Source organism: Lagopus muta, chromosome 9, assembly GCF_023343835.1.
Source record: "Lagopus muta isolate bLagMut1 chromosome 9, bLagMut1 primary, whole genome shotgun sequence".
NCBI classification, from domain to species: Eukaryota; Metazoa; Chordata; class Aves; order Galliformes; family Phasianidae; genus Lagopus; species Lagopus muta.
This window is the reverse complement of record NC_064441.1, coordinates 11,547,654-11,569,445: the sequence shown is the minus strand read 5'-3', so window position 1 is coordinate 11,569,445 and position 21,792 is coordinate 11,547,654. Positions and strand designations below refer to the sequence as shown.

The window sequence follows — 21,792 nt, the reverse complement described above, 5'->3', positions numbered from 1 at the left end:
TTAATATACATTTTGAAAGAAATCAAGACATTTGAAAATAGATTTTTTGCACTATTTATACTATGATCTTTTTTACCTTAAGATATAAGGGCCATAATGAACTACGAGAAGTTCAGGCATAAATTTAACAACAATCCTGTGAGCCAGGTAAATTATCAACTACCTTTGTATTCTCTTCACCTGTAAGCACATTTACTCTAAAAGGATCTATAGATGTCAGTCTCCCTAGCAAAAGGCAATATGTTTGTTTCTTCATCAGACACAGGTTTTTTGAATAACTCGTATGAGTAAATAAGATACCATTAACAAATTAAAGGTGAGAGAATAAAGGTTACTTGCCTAAAATTGCATAAGCACCTATCACCCATCCAAACAAAGCTAACTACTAGAAACACCACAGGGAATATATCAACAGTGCAGAACAATCTATTATTGTGGTGGAGGAGAGAGTAACCTACATTAATAAAACTATTAAGATTATAAGGTTTTAGCTTGAATATCATTGTCAACTACAGCTGAGAGCACTGCCTAGTTTTCCATGTAATCAAGGAAATGTATAGTATTACTCTTTAAGTCAACAAGCTGGCAGACATCTTTTGCGTACCAATTGTTTCATTCAGAACTTGGGTTTGTTTTTTTATTTGTTTCTGTAGTTGGGAAAAAGCGGTACGAATAAGAAGGCCATCTTCATGGACTGTGGTTTCCACGCAAGAGAGTGGATCGCCCCTGCTTTCTGCCAGTGGTTTGTGAAAGAAGTCAGTAAGCATAATGATCAAAACTTGTTTTACAAAGCGCAATTATTTTTATTTCAACCACTTACACTAGATCTTAATGGCTGCCTGTAATCTTTGAGCAGCTTAAGATTACCTAAGCATGTGTATGAGGTATGCTTGCAGCAGCATTGGTGGCAAGTATAACCTCTATCTTCTCAGACAGCCATGCGGTTTTGTGTAAGGAGCAGTGGAAATTGAAAGTGACATCTCAGTGGAGTCAAAGGGAATGTTATTTCATTATCTCCCAATAAGGCTGCAGACAGTATGTGCTACCATTTTTCTCTCAGCAATTCACGTCACTACGGCTGTCATTTTCACTGTCTGATCATTTAATTCATGGATGTACCCGACACCAGCAGTGGCTCTGCTCAGTGAATGCAAGTGAGGATAGGTAGAAAAAACTTTAAAGTGCAGTCCTCTGAGAGTCACTGGAGGTTCAGCTGGGAATGCTTCTAGACATAAAAGTCAGAAACTACAGAAAAAACAAAGTAGGTCATTCTTTGTATCTGCAAACAAACAAAAAAACCCACCTAAAGAAATTAACAAACAAAAAACACAGGAAAAAAGTTGTAGTGACCTAAAATTTCCTTTCCAAATTCTACACCTAACCTGTCCACTTGCTAGCTACAGGACAGTAGATGTCTTTTTCTACTGCACTGCTTCTTGCGTTGCACTTTACATCTTTGTAAAGTAAAGGAAACAAGGATGCAACCAGGCCTTTAGAGCAAATGTCAATTATAATTGGATGCTCACACAAGACTGACTTAAATTTCCGAACAAGCATACAAAGTGCTAGGTCATAAACAGTAGGATATGTAGGCAGGAGTTCTTATGATGTACATACCTGGAAAATTGCATGGAAAAATCCACCTCTCTATGAATATGTGCAACCAAAGTATTATGACTAGAAATGTCTAAGGATGTAATGATGGAAACATTTTCTGTAGTTTTGATTAGTGATGAATTTTATCTGCATAACAGATATCAGAAACAAAATTTACTATCAATTCAAACTACAAACAAGTGTTTAAGGTGACAGGATACAGGGAGAATATATGGACCAGAACATTTTTCTGTCTTTCATTGATAAGCTAGTAGATGGAAACCTTTTCTTTATTATCCTGTTCAAAATCCACATTGCTTTAAAATACATTTTATCTACCAGAAAAAGTCGACTCTCTAACAGCAATATGGTTTCAGTCACTGTAAGTCTTCTGAGCATATATAACATCAGTGCTACCACCTCATGTGGCGCAGTTACCTGGATGACTTCACCTTCCACATTCAGTAATTCCTTATCTAGATCCAGGCCTTCAAAGATATGCTGGAGATGTTTTCATTCCATGAAGGCATCATCAGCTCTTTCTACTTTTCTCTCATTAGGCTGTGGAGACCTACGGAACAGATAGCACCATGACCCAACTTCTCAACAGCTTGGACTTCTATGTTTTGCCAGTTGTTAATATCGATGGTTACGTTTACACTTGGACAACTGTAAGTATGTTCCTCTGTCAAGAGTATTGCTGGCTAAGCCAACTGTAAGAACTCTTTCTTACTTGTACTCTAAGCTTCACCATTCTATTTTAGAACCGTATGTGGAGAAAGACACGCTCTAAAAACACTGGCAGCTCTTGCATTGGTACTGATCCCAACAGGAACTTCAATGCTGGCTGGTGCAGTAAGTGTCTCCTAATAGAAGCTGCAGTAATCACCCAGAAATGCAATAGCCAAAATACTTAATTATGGATTTCCGCTTATATTACTATGGTTGGTTCATCATGATTTTAATTGAAGACCACCAATATAGCATTGTGGAATAGCTGGTGTTCAAATTTTATGCAAAAAACAAACTTTGGTTACTAGTTTCATCAGTATAGCTACTTCTACGAACAGCAGACTTCAGAAGAGAAGTCAAAATAGCTTTCTTTCAGTTGTTTCACTCATTGCAAAGGGGTGCCCTCTTTGCTGGTTCCTGAAAGCATCCCAGATATGGGGGAGATGTGCAAGGAGAAGACTTTTAAGTAAAGATGCAAATAATAATCATTTAGATAACATAGGGCTTTGCAAAGAAACTCATGTCCCTCCAAACAAGAAGTACAGATTGTACTTAACACTGCGTCATATTGCCCAGTGTCTTAACTATGCAACAAAGGACTCTCCTGATACAGTACAGGTGTGGCAATAGGATTTCCAAGGTTTAGTATGAAATTCACATTATATCATTCTCCTAACAACCAACTTTTTTATTAAATATTCATTATGTTCACTGCTCTTTCCAGAACTGGGGGCCTCAAGTAGCCCATGTGATTCTACTTACTGCGGCTCCTCACCTGAGTCTGAAAAGGAGACAAAGGCTTTGGCTGATTTTATTCGTGAAAATCTTTCTACAATCAAGGCATACCTGACTGTTCACTCCTATTCCCAGCTGCTACTGTTTCCTTATTCATACACTTATTCAAAACCAAAGGATTACAACGAACTGGTAAGCACAAGTTCTTTGTCATTTTGATGTAATGAAAAGAATGTTTTTGATATAATGAAAGAGCACTATTTAGGTCTATTTAACTTCAGGCAGAATCTTTAACTATGAGTAAAGATTATATGTTGCCAGTTTTTGAACATACTTCAAAAACCAGAGACACCATGATGGCTTCCACATAGTTCAGGCACAAGATAACCTTGAGAACCTTACTTAATTTCAGTGTATACAGTGAATTTGCCACAAGGTCAGGATTGCTTTCCAGTCATGCCATAGAGAAATTCACTACATCATGCAGCACTGATGCAAGAATTTGCAGTGTGTGTGGCTGCAGAACATCCCACAGAAACACTTCCTTTGTAAGCCACGCTAGCAGCTTGCTAGACTATAATAACTACACAGAAATGACTGAAGTGGTACCAGCACCAGCAAATAAGGAACTCTGTCTAATACTTCGTACCAAACCTTACTTCTCACTGAAGGAAAAGGGTGAGACTCCTGTTAAAGAGAATGATGCAGCTTGAGGACAATGAGGCAGTTTTTGTCAATAATAAATGCAATATATAGTATTAATTACTATATACCTATATATTGGACTATGATTATAACTAAAAACAGGCACAAAACAGGTGAAAACAATCAGTTCTGAGACCCTTCTAAATAGGCCTTGATTCAAATACACCCCTTACTTGGAAGAGAAGAAGATAAATGTCATGTTTTAAATAACAACTCCTCTTTTGTTCATCCAAAATGAATGAAGGACACACCCTAACACCATTTGAATAACAATCTGGAATTTAAAAAAAAATTTAAAAATATTAAGTGTGCACAAAAGTTGTAAACATTTCACAAGGCCAAGAATCAACAATCATGAATAAGAAAATTACTTCAGTTCTCTGGCATATTAGCAATTAGAAGCTGTTGGCAGGCAAAACAACAGAGCAAAACAAAACAAACAAATCTTGATTCCCTCTCTTTCCTGGATGCTGCCAAAAGTCCAAGGCAACAACACTCAGTGTGCTGGTCTGCTGGGGGGGCTTGACAGATTTATGAGTGCTCCCAAATAGATGTCACAATTCCAAAGCACAAACAAGAACTTGGGCCAACAGTGAACTTTCTTGCAGCATATTTTACAGCTTAAAAGAGAGGATGAAATCCAGATGAAAACTTTGCTTTCTTAATTTATTTTCCAGAAAGCTTTGATTTTAATTATTCCATGGAACTATAGTGATTTCTTGTCTTCAGTTTTTACATTTTTTCACATTTTACACATGGCAGTTCAGTCTCAGGCAATAAGCAGCACAAAGCCCTTGAGCTGCTTCGTTGTCAAGATGACAAAGTTCACATGTGCTAAAAAGTTGCATGACACTCCACTCAACTTTCTGAATCAAAAGCAAATGTGAAACTTAACTAAAACCCCAGCATGCTTCTCACAGTATTAAACTGAGAAAGTCTGCATCAACGGCCTAGTATTTAAAAAATACAGAAGTCCTATCCGTTAAAACAATCTTTAGAAATAAGAAATAACTTCTGATTTTCTTGGTTTTCACTTTCTTTTATCAATTTACATTTTTATGATTAAAAATATATTCCAATATGGAATATAATTTCATGCATTACTTTTACAATGGTTCTCCAGCTTTTAATTAATAAAAGCCTTATTTTCCTGCCATAGAGAACAAGTCTACTATTGCTATTCAGCATAAGAAATAAATAGCTCAGGAATACAACCTATATACTTCTCTTCACCTATTTGATTTCACTTCATAAGTTAGATTTTCCACTGTCATTTTATCCTACATTTTAAATTGGGTACAATGATCCCAGAGGGGGTTCCATTATTTTCCAGTACAAAGCAATTACAAACCTCACCACCAATGACAAGGTGACCCGATGAGTGGTTTTCATGTGTTAATTAAGGGAAAATACTTCTTTTAGTGGCGATCCCAACAAAAAGACAGCAGGATCCCAGGGATATTCTACTTGAGCAGTACCTGGCTTTAACAAGGGAAGACTTCTTGCCAAAAATCCTTCTTTCAGAGAATGAGATCAGAGTGTCATCCAATCAAAACTGCCTATAGCCGGGGTAATTAAACAGAAAAGGCCCAATTCACTCCAACACCAACGAATTAAATAGACTGACTTCCACAGGCTCTGGGTCAAGTTCAAAGGTGCGGCTTTTCGGGCTACTTGAGATAACTAAAGCACAATCCTTTGAGCTGTAACTAAAGAAATTTAAGATTTTCCATCAATAGCTGGATTTGCTTAAAATGATACACTTACAAAAAGAGATATTGTGGTGTATTGCCAGTCATTATTCTGTGACAAAAAGTTCTGTCTAGATTTAGAATTTAGAGAAATGGAGAGAAATTAGAATCTCAACCTTTCATAGAGATTGTTTGGGTGAATCAGAGGACCATAAATCACTTTTCAAATGGAGCAAAATTTATAGCGCCATTATCTTATCTTGGATGTTATTTTTACTCTGACAGATCTAATAAATTAAAGGAAATATAGCTGCAATTTCTTATCTCTTCCAGTGAGCAGCTCGACATGTGGTTAAACAAAATTTCATGTCTGCTTATCATTAATAATATTTTGTTCCATTATATTTAATTAAAGGTAGCATAATACATTGAGGTCTGTGCCACATTCCAGTGTCTGAGACACATAAGGGTACAAAAATTGAGTAATTTGAGATTGAAATCAGTAGGTCTGCACAAAAGAAAGATCTAGAGAAAGCCTGTACCTTCGTTTCCTGCCAGAACACTGAGCAGTGTCCTTGGGGCTTGAAAGACTTTTTCTTTTGCTCACAGCCTCAAGAAATCAGAAGGCAAAAAACTGTTCTGCTTTTTGTTCCTCGGGTAAAACAGGGCACTCTAGGAGTTCCAGCAACCTTTATGCTTCATTCTTCACTGCCATAGCTAATCATAGCAACCTCACATTATTGTAACTTGGTTTGAGAATAGGATTAGGGCTATCCCCAATCACCCCAGGACTAAACAGTGTGACAGAAGATGAAAATCATGCATGACTCTTCCTTCCCACAACTTCCCTCCTTTTCCTCAGAGGCAACAGGAACTCAAACCACAGAACACAAGAATTCTCCCCAAATTTTTCTCCCTGTATTCAGCATAGGATAATTTGATTGTTTCTCTCACTTCTGAGATGCTGCACAGAACTTTCACTGTTATCCAAACAATACACAAACAAATAAAAACACCCAAGACAGGAAAATCTAGGTCAGAATTTTCTCAGAAGTTGCACAATATTCTGGAGATGACTCCTTGAAAGAAAAATGTACTCTTTTTTGGTGGATCTCATTTTGCCTGCCTCATAATCTTCACTTGGCTCATTATTTACTGTACCCTTGGGAGTTTCATAGCACACAGAATACACACTTGAATCCATCGCTTACTGAGAACAGAAGCATTAGCTCTTCACAATTAAAACATGTGATTGGCAACACCAGTATCTCTCCCCACCCCAAAAAGATTCTTTTTATCTTCATTTTACCATTCACATTTTTGTCTTCCTGAAATACAGGCCTCTGCATTTAATCACATTCGGCACAAGCAGTTCAACCCATATGCTTTAATCAATTCAAATTTGTGCCTTACTTTCCTACTAGGTCATCCTATGCTTTCCTCATTTTCAGCAAAGACATATATAGCTCTATCCATTCTTGTTCGTATTTGAATTGGTTCTGAACTGATAGAGCAGAGGTATGTCCACCATGCTCTCTCTTCCTTTCCAGGTTCAATTCCATCTCTTTGCTGAACAAACTCAGCACCAAATCCACATCTGCATGTTAGATTAGTATTATTACTGTTTGGTAGGCTATGGAATATTGTATTAATTCACAGCTGAAGATAATTTTCTAGACACAAGATTTCCACTTCTTTTGTCAAGTTCACTGAAATTCATTCTTCTCTGTTGGGCTGGTCTACCATTTCACTTCTCGTACCATCTGAGACCCTTAAAATAGAACAAGGTAGAAAGCAGAGATAGGCATAGAGTCTGTGCAGTCTGCAAGAAGAGTGAATTTCAAATATGTTACATGACTTGGTGAATACTATTAGTCTGGTTATTTAACCTGATGCCTGGGAGCAAAGTCTCTTCATCACTGTTTTAATTCCAGAATGTGTTTAAGATGTCGGAATACTTGTAGTTACAAATTTTTGAACAACAAAAATCCTATTTTCTAAAAGACTCAGAGATACCAAAGAAGAGTCACAACCTACACTACTGTATCTGTACTGTTAAAAACTCCTTAGATTGAACTGTTGTTACAAGTAAATATTTGGTAGAGAAGTTGGAAAGTAGAGCAAATGGAAGCAGCCAGAAAAGCAGTAATTGGAAGCTCTTGCACCGAGTTTGTCAAAACAGACCTGCTCTGTACTGGTAGTGTCACTACTCTGAAAAGGATGCTTACAGTAGCAGCTTCATACAGATGATGCTTATGTGTGAGCTTGGCTCAAAGTCAAGTCTCCTACAGTTGTAGAGCACATTCACCTTAACGTAGTCACACTGGAAACCCTCTCACCAGGGATCAATTTCTTATGCAGCCTGTAAGACTGCCTCAGAGAAACTGGCTTGCAAAGGAAAAAGAGCATCATACTGCAGTCTTCCACTTGGCTGGATTCCCTAGGCTCTTGAGGGAGATGCTTAACCATGAGCAACAACAGAACAGTGCACTAAATTACACATCAGCCATGGACTCCTGAGGGTAGTTTAGTTTTACTGCCAAAACAAGAAGCCTCGGAAGTGCAGCTTTACTTGGCTACAGCTAACTTTGCAAACAGCACCCTTCAGACTTCCATTACAACGGAAGTTTAAGTAGTACATGAGACAGAGGTGGAAGCAAAATACGGTTTTCAAGCTCAGGCAAATCAATCTGCAGTGCGGTGAGAGAAGAGTCTGGCCCAGTCACTCAGAGAACAGGTGTTTCAGCCTGGTCTGGTGGTTGGCAGCCCTGCACATAGCAAGGGGTTGAAACTCGATGATTATTGTGGTCCTTTTCAACCCAGGGCATCCTATGATTCTGTGATGGCAAAGGGAGTTGTCCACAGGCAGCAGCTGCATAATCAACATCCTTGAAGTGTTTCTAAACAGCCACGGTTTGCTGGTAAATCTGCCCTGATGACAGAAGAATGAAATGAGGGAGCTGCCCCCCAAAATTACCTATTAACAGGCAGAAGATGCTTCTCCTGGTAAATTATGTTGTTAGCTCAAAGCTCCAGATGTGATAGAAAGGTTGGCCAGTTAGACACATCTTTCATTAAACACTAATAACAATAAATATAGGTTTAAAGGTTGTAAATTATGTAAGATAATGACAACTGAGAACACAACTCTGCTGTCTCCCTGGCCATTGCACTCCGCACACAAGATTAGGCAAAATATTAGTAATTGCTGTGTAAACACAGGTGGATGATTAGTGCAGGGAATACACCTTCTGCTGAAATGACCTGCTCTGCGAGTTCAGCTCTGAGTCAGAATCTGGAAAGCCATTTCTGCTCCCAGTTACAAGATATTAATTAATTAATTATTCCTAGGACTTCAGGGCGCCGCTTGCTTCTCTGCTGCTATATCTCTGAGCAGAGTTTTCCTTGCAACAGAGACATTCTTGACAGTTAAAAACAAAGAAACCACAGCAATTGAATTAAGCCAGTTAAAGAAATCTTGAAAATCAGTCAACAGAAAAGAGTGTCCTCTAAGGTCAATGAGATAGCCATGCATCTCCTGGCAGCTGTATTCCGAATAGCGTACAGGTACGAAAATCCAAACTATTTTTTAAAAGCTAAATATCACAACCCCCTTTTGAAAAATGTTGTGTCGGACTCACAAGCTTCATTCTTATTCGTTCCTCATTTTTATATCAGGAGAAAAAGGTGACTTTAGTACCTAAAAAGTTGAAATTTTGTTTTGACCTTCAGATGTTGCACTGTAAATCCATTAGGAAAGCAACTGGGAGAGAGTCACTTAATAAAGAAAAAAAAAATCAGATTTCAAACCTTTTGATAAATGTTCATTTCAAGATGAAGTCATAAATGCTCGGTCATGTTGCTCAGTTAATGGAGAAGGTCATTTAAATACTACATCAATCTCCACGCTGCACAACTTGAGGAAGTTGTATATTTGGATTCCAGTCTCCCTACTGGAAAGCTCAACCTCTTTTGCTACAAATCCTTCTCATAACTTCCTGGCCAGTAACAAAATACCCCCCAGGTAAATACACTTCCTGACATCCTTTATCTTCTGCCTGTTCTGGTCTGATTTGAAGCAGGCATTTTGGCAGAGAGAAAGTATGCCCCACTCTTCCCTAAAAGCAGCTTTACTCTTCTGTTGTCTCTACAATGCAGTTCACTGAAGAAAGATCAAATATTAATAACCACCAGGTCCATAAGGAGTGTAAAACTAATCTTTCCAAATTTCCAAACTTTGCATATTTTTGAAAAGAGGAAGAATCTGTTTACATTTAATAATGAATTTTCTATTTACAGATTTGACACATTTGAGAAACCAAAAACAAAAAACCAATGGTATTGCTAGCAAATGCCAGAGAGAGCTCAGCTACCCCTGCTGCTCTGAATCAAAATCCAGCACTTACGAGTGGGGAAACCCTTGCAGTCCTGTAGTAGGCTACCAGCATTAATGCAAACATATTTTGAAGCTGTTTTGCAGAAACTCTCTTGCTAAACTAAGATTTTTCAAAACACATGGTCCAATATGCATTTTTCAGTAATTCACAGAAACACTTAAAGCACAAGGGTAAACAGAATGTTTTACAATCTCTCTTGCTCTGGGAAATAAGCCAGAGTACAACCTAAAGAGAAAGACGGGGCTTGAGGAAATTCTTGGGATAGCGAGCATTCAGCTGTAAGCTATAAACAAAGATAAGGCAACCCATCGCTTACTCTTGTAGTGAACATCTGCTTTCAAAAATCGTTCACATTCATCATCTGTTAGTAATAGTTTTCATGTTTTATTACCAACATGCTGCATAATGAAGAAGTGGAAAAGTCACACATTCCAAAGTCTGTAATTTTCCTTACTGCAAACACACAAAGCTTCATGGTAGCACTGATGGGCCTGATCCAGCCCTCACCGAAATCAGTGGGGGTTGAACGAGTCCCTCTGAGCACAGGAAATGAAATGAAATTAATGAGACTACATATGGTTCTGAGGTAATTTATGCCTTTTCTGTCTATTAACATTTATTATACTGCTTCCACTTCCAGCGGTGTCCAACTCTGCCGACTAAACTGGCGCTACTCTCAATTTAAATGCTGCATGAACAGAAAGAAAAGGAAGGCTACTGTGTTCCCAGTCTACTGTACCAAGTTATTACCCTTCACAGGGATTCCTTATTTATTTTAAGTCTTGTACAGGTTTCTTGTAAATATAGAAAATGCTGTTTGCTACTGCCCAAGCTATATGGGACTATGCACCAGCTATACACTAAGGCAGCTCTACACAGGCAGGCTATGCACCACTGAAGCTTGGAGAACAAGCTTTTTACTGACAGGGTATGTACTGGCAACTACTTGCACCTAATCATTCTGAGAGGTGGAAAACAGTTTACCTTCTCAAGCACAGCTTTGCAGTTTACTCAACAAATTTGCCAAGATTCACACAGAATGCTTCTAGAAATCTGCATTTATATTTGCTCCTTCCCTACAGAACACCATTGCTAGTGCTGCAACCAAAAAACTGACCAGTCTGTACAACACCAAATATACGTATGGCCCAGGAGCTACAACAATCTGTAAGTACTTGCCTAAGTATGCCAATCTGAAATGGATCTCAGTAATTGCATAAGTCACAAATGCCTTTCCACCACAAGAAGAAATCAATTGATTCACTATATATCCTTTTTTAATTGTTTGTTCTGTATATCTGGTTCTGCAGCTTGTTGTTTCTACGTTTACAGTCATGTTTTATGTCTTTATCACAGACCCTGCTGCAGGAGGCTCTGATGACTGGGCTTACGATCAAGGCATCAAGTACTCTTTCACTTTTGAGCTCCGTGACACCGGTAATTATGGGTTTCTTCTGCCTGAGTCTCAGATAAAGCCAACCTGTGAGGAGACTCTGCTTGCTGTTAAATACATTGCCAGTTATGTCCTTGATAACTTGTATTAAAGGAAATTCTAGAAGCGATTAAAGTTATTCAAAAGCCTTTTTCTGTATGTTCAATAATTTTTTATTTTTTTGCTTTACTTAATGCTTGGCCGTATCCTTAGTCCATAAAAGGTCAATAATCTGAAAGTCTTCCAAGATAAATTCTACCTTCTGTTAAGACAACCAATATAATTAGGTGGGGAGGGGTGGCAGATAAGCCTTGCTGGAAAAATAAGCATGCTCAAACACCTGCTTTTCTGAGATCCACATCTTTAAGTTCAAGTTTTAAATCACTTCTCCGTACCATCTCTGTCTCTTATTTAATCTTCATATGGAATTACCTAGGTATTTCATTGCCAGTCGCTAATAAAATGCTAACAACATATAGAGTGCTAGAAGAATTTCTCCAGTGACTGGATTAAATGCATAAACAAAATAAGCCTTCATATTTTGACAAATAAAACACATTTTTAAAAGAATGGCTTTATCAGCCAAAAAAAAAAGAAAAAAGAAAAAGACTTTGGCTTCACTGGAATTGCACAGATACAGCAAGGAATACATTAATTCTCTCACAAAATGGGATGGCAAAGACTAGTGGGCTATGAATGTCTGTGTGGCACAAATGAGTGTGGCAGCTACTGACCTCCTCCTATAACCGTTAGGTGGGATCTCTCACTCAGAGAGATCTGGCAAATGTAGTACATATTTGTTTCTGCCTGTTAAAATCATGATTTCCCCATTTCTCTCTCCACCTTCTGTTCTCCCTTTCCTCTGGCACTTCTTCCTCTCACAAACTATGCAAACTTTCCCAAATCTCTCCCTTTTGTTCAGTTCAGAACAGCAGCCTTCCTGAAGTGAAAGATTCAGGGGATACCCCGTTAGACAGTTTCTATCAAGAGTTTAATATTTTAATAATAAGGATTATAAAATAAATGGAATGGATCCTGAAACATTCCTCCTTTTTCACTCCTGAACTGATACCAGAATCAGTTTAAGCTCATTAACCTAAAACTTGCTCAGAATTGCTCTTCAGCTGCATGCAGTCAGTGTTTGCAGTCTTTTCACAGATAAGTGAAATTTCAAGACCTTATTTCAAGCTGTTAGGATTCATCTGTGGTAACCAGAAAAAGTGAAAATGCTTTACACCTGAGTTAATACACGCAGTCTGCAAATCAGAAAAATGAATCCGGTTACAACTAGAAAGAATCAGTAAATTTACTCTCCACTGGGTGAACTATAATGCAATCTAAGTTCTAGCTGAAAAGAAGTATGTGACAATACCTTTTTTTGTTTTAAAAGCACACGTGGGCCAGATTCTTCCCTGCTGCAGCTCAGTTAGGTCAACATGACCATATGCTCTGATCCAGGAGATTAATTTACCTTTCAAGTGAGGTGGTGCATTTAAAAGTCGCAACAAGATGACTTTATTTTCCCTTATTACGAAAGAAACTTGAGACCTATCAGAAAAGGGAGACAAAATCCCTTTATTAAATCCTTATCTCAATAATGAATAAGGCACAGAAGACTCACGTTAAATGAAGCATTAATAGTAAAGATGGATATGGGACACCAGACACGTCCTGAGGGGAGCTGACCAGTTTCATCTCTGTAATAATCTGCACAAGAAGCTTAAGCAACTTAAGATAAAGGTTGCTTGAATGATTAAAATGATCTTTACACACAGCAGATGGGTAGAGCATTAGGACTTACACAGCCTGAGCACTAAGCATAATGAAAATATCTAGTGATTTACATAAATACACTTTCATCCAAACTTTGCCCTAATGGCGACAGTGACAAGGAAAATTTCTTATTATATACTTCCAAAAGGAAGATACCTGGGATACGTTCTTGGGAACTGTCTCAAAACCCACCTCAATCTGCCCCATCACTGCAGATCCTAGGTCTTGGACAGTCCTATCTGAGCTCAGCACTGAAGCTCACAGTTAACAGCAGTTCTAACTGAGCAAGCAGAGCTATGAGCTACTCCATGTGAGACTCTCACACTCACAACAGTAGCGTTTGTCAAAATATCCTGAGTCCTGCTATATCCAGGGGCCCCACCGTTTCCACCATCATTAGCAGAATTACAAACAGCCGTGAGAATTAGTTTGATGATGAATGAGCAACTTTCTTTTTCAAAAGAAGCTGTAAGAAATTATCCCTTCCTGATCCATTTCCTATACAAGTAACATGGGTCTGTCTGGTTGAGTCAAAGTGGGTGAGAGTGATAAATAGTTTCCCTCAGCAGCTTTTTCACGCAGCTGCACAAAAGGTGTTTGGCATTTACCAGCGCTGTTTAGAATTTGGCTGCTACGGGACACACTCTGCAGAAAGATGCAAAAAAATCTTGTGCCAGGACAGGACCTGCCCTATCTCCCTGCTACTGGAGGCTCTGAACAGAGATTTCTTCTGTCCGTTGGCACTCTGGCAATTAGCACTGTTTTTTTTGGCATTTCCCTATCTGATGTGCTCAAAACAGGCCACGAAATGCATGCCTCATTCAGTAGCACACTCCAATCGGCCCAGCCCCACTCCTTGCATGCACGGCTGGTCCATCTGCTGTGGACTAGTGATGAAATAGAACCCACATGCAAAAGTAGCACTCACCAGTGAAAACACAAGTCATTCTATTTTGCAATAGAAGTAGGGGGGAAAATGATCAGCATTACCAATAATAGTACAAGCAGAACGTGTTGACCAGAGCCAAACATCTCATGAAGGGCAGGAAAATATTCTCCTTAGAGTACAACATCTTTTGGCTAATTTTAACCAAGTAATAACCACCCAGGGATTACCCAGGCTACAACTGTATAATTCTGGCAAATGCCACAGGTCTTATGCTGACTGCAGAGTGAATTGCTGATGCTCAGCACCATTCATTTATCCCTAGGAAAACCTCAGGCAACTAAAGACACCAGAGGCAACTAAAGACATCACAGGCAACTGAAGACAAAGGCTCAGCCACTGCCTCCAGCAGCTCCAGGGCTACCCCAGTGAGCTCAAACCCATGCCAACGAGGCAGGACGTGGCACACGTTAGTGCTGATGCTCACGGAGCCAGGCTGCAACAAGGCAGCAGTACATAAGGCTGTTGTGCCTTCACCACAGGCACCTCTGGTCAAATTACAGACACGCAGAAAAGAACAGCAATTAAATGTGATCTGTCATATATGATCCATGCAGCTTAGGACAGGAAGAACATACAGGGAGAAATTTAAACCCAAAAGGACATTCTGCCAGCACGTAAGCTGCTGGAATAGAGACACTGAAAGCAAACAGAGTGGAAACAACAAGTAATCAAGCTTCAGATTTCAGCACTGCTTTCCAAAAGCATAGAAAATCACTGCAAAACTGATTTTCAAAGATGTCATCATAATTACTCTGAGCCAATTCCTGTTTTGAAATATAGGAGAAGAAATAAAAACATGCTGCATGAGTCACAGAGGTGAATTTTGACATTTTTTCAATAATTCTAAAGAAAATTTTCCAGTGTTATCCAATCTGAGCCTTTTCTTGCCTTCTAAAACCAAACTGATCTGTAACAGAGCAGTGAATATTCCACCAGTGCAAAAACATAAACAGAACTCTCACAAAAAATCTTTGGTTTCAGTTTTTCTTTCTGCATTTCAGGATGAATCTTTGCAGTGAACGCTGTAAAACCACACTGCAATTTTGCAGCATTTAGAATATTTTTAGCTGTGCTTATGTTTAAGAAAAAAAGTCTTAAAAGAACATAGATGAACCCTTTGGCCCTCATATGCCACTGAATGCCAAGGGAATGAGAAATTTTTCAGGAAAGGAGGGTTTTGTTGACAGGTCCTGTGATCCCATGAAACTCATTCCTGTCTTCCCTGCCTGATGCAGGTCAGCTAAGGATCAAGATGAAGAGTTTTCCCTTTTTGTTTAAGGTTGCTCTTTTCATTAGATAACTAGAAAAGGAACATTCTGATCTCTCGGTTAATAAATGCATCAAGAACTTGCCATCTTTCTCATATTAAGCTACCATTCAGCACAGTACATTCAGTCAATTAATTTCAGTGCTCCAAATTTTAGAAGAGATTAAGAACTCGTGAAGTGTTTTGAGGACAATGCTCTGCCCACGTGCCAGCTCTCACAGCAGCAGTATCAGAGAGAACAGGACACAGGCAAAGGGAACATCTCACCAGCACAGATCATCCAGTCCGGCTACCAGCCCATCCCCACTATCCCATGTCCCTAAGCACAGCATCTACAAGTTAAGCCTATGCTCTCAGTTCAGCCTGCTCTGAACACTGCTTTGCTGATGTGCTTCCTGTCAGTTTGAACCATCCCCAAGGCAGATGTGGGCTGTGCAGGGCAGCAGGTTGTCTCTGTGCTCCCCAATGCACTCCCACAGCTGTGCTGCAGATGCACGCATGGGTTTTTTACAACGGGAGGAGAGGGAACTGCCAAATGTTGCTTTGGAGAGTGGGGTTTTGTCTCTGGGAAATACGGAAATGTATTTTGAGACAGGGAAATATCTCAAAATATATAAAACTTTTCCTTCAAAGGTTGTTGAACAAAGCACCCCAGCTTCTTGGCACACATGGAAATGTTTCATTTCTATATTTACCAGAAGGCCTAAAACACTTAACTCTGGCATTCCTCAGGGAAAGTATGAATCACCTTGCTTTAATATAAAATCAACTCCCAATTTCCTGGCTTCATGGGGGAAAAAAAATAATATTCATGTTTCTCTTCAGCACACTGATAACATAAGCTATAAGGACTGGCATAAAGACTGCAATGAGGCAGAAAGGAGAAAAGCTTGGGAGCAATGGCCATTATCTCATAGATCCCTGAGCTGCTGCTAACATGAATCAGGCCACGGAGCACAGCCTCACAACACTGCCAGCACCAGGCCCTGGCCAGGAGCAAACCAGCTCAGAGCACCTCCACTCCTCCCAGTGCTCATCTGTAATCAAACTGCTTCAAAATCAAGCAAAGCTGGTAAATTTGAAAATAATAAACAACTGAAAAGACAAATATTCTGTGATGCAGCACTGACGTTTTCCTGACCATACAAACTGCACAGTCACTTACCAGAGCACTCACTTTCCACTGCGATCCCAAATCGGAGATCCTTCTACCCACGACCCCTCCTCAGCGACCAGCACAGGCAGGAGCAGCAGGCTCATTTTGTACTGACTTGCACAAAAACGATTCTTACATTTCCTGCTACAAATGGAACTGCTGTTCACGACCCAAACGCTCTCTTCAGGGATCATAAATAGAACAGTTCCTACTCCAGTGGATTGTAGAATTCCTTATGACATATTTTAGTCCGTGTCTTTGAATCCTATTTGAAAAGCAACAATATAGACTTTATAACTGTGGAATATGTATTCCTCCTTTTAAAAGGAAAGCTGAATAGACAATGTTTTATTTCTAGCTTTTGTCACTGCTATTTCTTTGCAGTTTCAGGCTCACATCTCCATTGTAAGCTTTACTGTCACAGACAACACTTGTGGAAACATACTGTCTAGTATGGCCCGTGTCTAGTATATGTCTAGCATATATATATGTATATCCTCAAGGCTCTTAGCACAAACTAAATTTGCATGATGCTTTCTAAATTTAAAAAATTTAGACAATTGAGGAACTTCATGTACTTCTTCATGCTACAGAACCAGATAATGCTTACTAACTTTACCCTGCTAGCACCTCGTGCCTTGCAGACCACGTTACTGGATGAGCACAGATCAGCTGATGTCTTCCCTCGTCTTTTGCACCCTGCGAGCCTTGCACACCCTTCTGAAGCCAGGTCTTCCTCTGCCAGCCTTCACACTGACTAATGTTTGTTGGCCCACACGCCTGGGATGCTGAGATAAATACTGTCTTGCAGCTGATCTTGGACACTTACCCCGAGGGACACTGAACCTCTCCTACTTTTTGTGGAGCTGTTTTGCTCAGCCTCCCTGGCTTGCTTTGAGATAATTCAGCAGTCAATACCGCTCCCACGTTCCCTTTCAGGAATTCTCCTGGCATATCAGCCACAGCCATTTCTCATAAGGCTGTTGGAAGCTTGAAGAGTTATGGGAACATATGGTTCACTTTCCCACTCTCCAGTATCTGCAGCACTTTCTGGAGCCCTAAGGCTCATTCTCGACAGTGGCACTAAGCACTCACAAACCTTGGGCTGCTACTCATCCTGACTGCATCTTTGGGCATACCCAAAACAATTCAAAATGAGAAGTACAATTTTCTTGGAATACCATTGCATGATGCTCACCTGAAATATTCTTAGGTTGCTCATAGAAATTCATCTGTTCATAAACATAAAGATGATAAGAGATCACTCATCTGTCTGAAGAAGTTTTAGAATAATCCACATTAAAGCTGATTTAAAGTTTTTTTTCCCCAAGAGCTGTAAAATGGCAGAGACAACAGAGCTTCTCTGAAGTCTGTTATTCCTTACCTGCGCTCTTGGTTTTCAACAATACAATCACATGGAGGACATGCCAGACCAAAATGGGGCCGAACAAGAATAGTCACCAGGTATGTAGAACACACACGCTCTCCATCCATGTACTCATATTTTCGAATACTCGCCATGACAAGAGCATTCCCAGACCTGACTATAACTGCACTTCACGTGCAACCAAAGACTGCGAGAAACTGATTCAGTCCTGATGTGGTCATCATGAACACATGTGAAGATTCCCTCAGCTGGCACTAAAAGCGGTATGAGTTACAGCGCATGCTGATACAGAAATGTGGACGAGGATTTGCTGCTGCTGGACTTCGTGGTCGCACACCTACAAAACAAATGCTTCTATTCTAGAAAAGTTCTAGTTCCTATTGCTCAGTGTGCTGACAGACAGGAGAACAAGCGGGAACATTTTCCCAAACAGGACATATATGTTCATTTACCCATCTGTTCCTCAGATCTTTATCACATAGCTCTTGGAATTCAGTAACAGGCAAGATAGGCTTGAGATATTTTTGGTTCATATTCATATGGGTAAATGTGTTCTATTGCAATTTGGAGTTACACTGATCTCATTCAATATTCTCATCCAAAATCCATGAAACTGCCTGAGAACCCAGCCTTTTATCTTCAAGAAGAACCAGCTGATGACATGGATATTCAATTTAAATACGATACAAACTGAACACATTCTTTTCCAAGATTACCCTGAAATCACATGAAGAGGAATCTTTTCACTTGTGAATATTTATGTTGGCAAAGCACCACCTTCCCTCCCTGCCCAACTCCATCTATTAAAACTCTGAAAAGAAACCAACTTCTCACAGAGAACAAACTGTAGCAGAAATCTGGCAGCATTTCCTCTACAGAAACACAATGATTATGGTGCCTTTCGGCTTCGTTACAGCTACCTGCATTCTTACTGCTGCTGGCAGACCCTAAGATTCCTTTTGATTGTACCAAATAACAAACCAGCGACGCACAGATATAGTAACCAGTCCCTCTCCTGATACATTTAGGTGTAAAGGTATTTTGTGCAAAGCCCTGAAATGAAATGCATTGAGCACCCAGCCAGCGTCACAGCAGCAAGGCTTACTAGAGAGGGTGGTACATAAAGAACAAATGTCTTTTAAAGTAAGCCCCATATCCTCTGTGCGTGTTTTGTGTTTATGTGACAGAGAAATAAGTTTGATAAAGCTTATTAAGCCAAATTCAGTGCTTAAACGTTATGCAAGCAGATCCCACTGAACAAAATGGGAGAGAAAACTGAGTTCCTGACTGGTCTGCAAACAAAACAATTCACCAAAAAGCCTGCCATGACTTAGAGTACATGTACGACACCAAGGCAGCTTACAGTCTCCACCCAGTTTCCCTCTGTCAAGGGTAGGCAGCAGCAAACAAGTCCCTGCTGCTATGCAGTCTGGAACACTGCAAGGCTGCTGCTCAGAGGTTTGACCAAGATAACGTGGACATTTCAAAGAGGAGATTCAGCTGGGAATTTAAAACCAAAAGCGAGGGGGAACAGATTAGAACATTCTGGGATTTAATGGGCAAAGTCATTCCCAGTTCCTAGAAACACATTCCTTCTCCTTCCAAAGTATACATTCCAGAGGATGAAAAAGCACAACCAAAACCACCCTTTGGCAGTTTGCAAAATCTTGGTTACAACATACAGAAAGAACACCTCCACCCTATGGTGCTCAGCGTTACGCTACACCTCAGCACTGTCAGAACGCATTCACTCCTATCACTTCAGGGTGTGTTTGGAGGCAATTCAGTCACCAGACTTTTGTTTCAATGCAAAAACAACACAAAAAAGCATTTCTTCAAGGAGCAGCATGGCAAAGCGATACGCCCCCAGAGCACATTGCTTCATAAGCACTGCTCAGCCTCGCTGAGTGCCAGGGATGCAGTGTGTGAGTCCTGCAGTCAGACACGGCTTCTCATGACATCTTGTGGCAGCACGACATGCTAACCGCGCTCCGGCTGGTTCTCATCGACAGCCATGGAACAGGCTGCAGAACAGTGGTACTTCAGAAAACCAAACACCCAACTGCCCACAAAAAGGCAATGATTTATAATTAAGGTAAACAGACAAGCGTTTAATTCAGCAAAATTAGCCATTCCTAAAACATAACAATACGAAGCACAGAGGAACAGGATCGTTATTTCAAACGAGTAGAAGGAAGTCAGAAAGCTGACACAAGTTCAGCTTGATGCAATTCAAACTACGTGTGAGCTACAGATCTAAAGACTAGTGCATTGTCTTTATGCTCTTATCTACTGTGAGTACAAAAACTGCATCTCTTTTCAAATCATTGCCTTGCAGGGAAAGGTAGGTACAGAAAGAGGAAGTTTCATTATCCAGAAACTTAATTGCAAGCTGGCCGCATCTGGCTGATTTATGCTGATGCTTATGGTACATGTAATTGGATAAATATAAAAATGGCAACTTTTATTTCCCGTTTGTCCTCAAACTGCATTGAGAGAAAAACATCTTCTAATTACAGCTGAGGTAAATTGTGATCCAATACCACCCTTACAGAGCAATGCCCATTCCAGAGGAATCTGTAACAGCCCACTCTGATTAATGGGTCAGAGATAGCTCTAATGAAAATAACATTAAAAACAACACAAGCACTTGAGCTATGGCCTCATACCTGACAACACTCACCCTCAGGGCAGTGCAGAAAGATGATGCTCCCAGCTGTTCCCCGAGTAACACTTAACACACACTCTTTCCTCCCCAGCAGTATTTCAGTTTCTTACTACACATCCAGAACTAAGGTGGGTTTTGGCTTTCTCTGGATCATTTTTACAACACACAAAAAAGCAAAGCCATGAGCCTGAACCATGCATTGCACGCTGCATCAAGCTGCTGCCAGCAGCTGGCTTTGCTAGTTTAGAAAGCAGACACACTGCTTTGCAGTCAGGAGAGGGAGCCAGCTGGCACTTCCCAGCTGCTGCTTGTGTGTGAAGCTCAAACACCATGGCTTTGTGGAAGGGAAAGGTTTGCATCAGATCTAAATATGCCAGTCAGTGAGTGCTGCAAAGAAGGGTTTGGATACTCGTGTCTACTAGTTCTCCTCCTCCCTTGTAGATAACCATAACAGATGCTCAACCTTTCATTAGAAGCTGAAATAAAACTGAAGAGTGATATCCCACTGAGGTAAAGCACATCTGTCTCTGGTAGCAGGCTGGGAAGCAGAGCAGGGGCAGATCATCACCATAAAATATGGAACCAATACATAAGAACACATTTCTGCTTTCAGAATGTGGCTTCTGAAGGAGGTCAAAAAACTCCCTTCCTTCTGTAACCACCTTCATCTGACCAGGACACAACAAAACCTTGCTCTCTTTGTGGCACAGGCATTGGGTTAAGTTATGTAGTAATACTACATAAATCTCATATTTTCACATATGCTCCTGTCCTAGTTCATTCACCCAGAAATTAGAGTGGAACACAGGAAATCTGCCCAACCCTTATCCCATAATTTGCTGCTGTCTGGAACGTTAAGCAGGACTTGCTCAAGACCTCTCCAGGCCAAGGTGAGAGTAAATAATGTAGGCAGGTGATAAGGAAAAACTCCGTGTTCCTCTCAAATCATGTCTTGTAAACTGGACCATCATGGCTTACCTTTGTAATGACACACCATACAGGAAACTTTGGTCCCTGAAGCACTCAGCCCCAGCTTTATGCAGACATACACTCCTCATGCTGTAAGAGGCCATGGAATTGGCAGCTGCTTTGGTACAGCTCTTGCTTCAGCAGAGCCATGCCGGACTGCTATTAGAGAATGTTAAAATCAAACCAGGCTCAAGGAGTTTCCTCTACAACCCCTTTTAAGAAGCTAAGACTTTACATATGTCCATGTGCTTTTAAATCCCAAAATAGAAAAATAGAAAAATAGAGAACCTCACAGTAAAAAACCTTTCAGTTATTACTTTTTTCAAAGTTGTTGT

The 21,792-nt window shown here is 40.0% G+C and overlaps 1 protein-coding gene across 1 annotated transcript in view; it reads left to right on the top strand.

Annotated features, from left to right (window-relative positions):
• Positions 1-21,454, top strand: part of CPB1 (carboxypeptidase B1) — a 31,980-nt gene extending 10,526 nt beyond the window's left edge. Inside the window, exons 6-11 of the mRNA XM_048955620.1 lie at positions 654-755; positions 2,157-2,267; positions 2,361-2,451; positions 3,053-3,255; positions 10,939-11,023; positions 11,213-21,454. Of these exons, the coding sequence (XP_048811577.1) occupies positions 654-755; positions 2,157-2,267; positions 2,361-2,451; positions 3,053-3,255; positions 10,939-11,023; positions 11,213-11,400 (780 nt within the window). The 3' untranslated portion in view covers positions 11,401-21,454. The remainder of the gene's footprint in view (positions 1-653; positions 756-2,156; positions 2,268-2,360; positions 2,452-3,052; positions 3,256-10,938; positions 11,024-11,212) is intronic.
• The last annotated feature ends 338 nt before the right edge of the window (positions 21,455-21,792 follow it).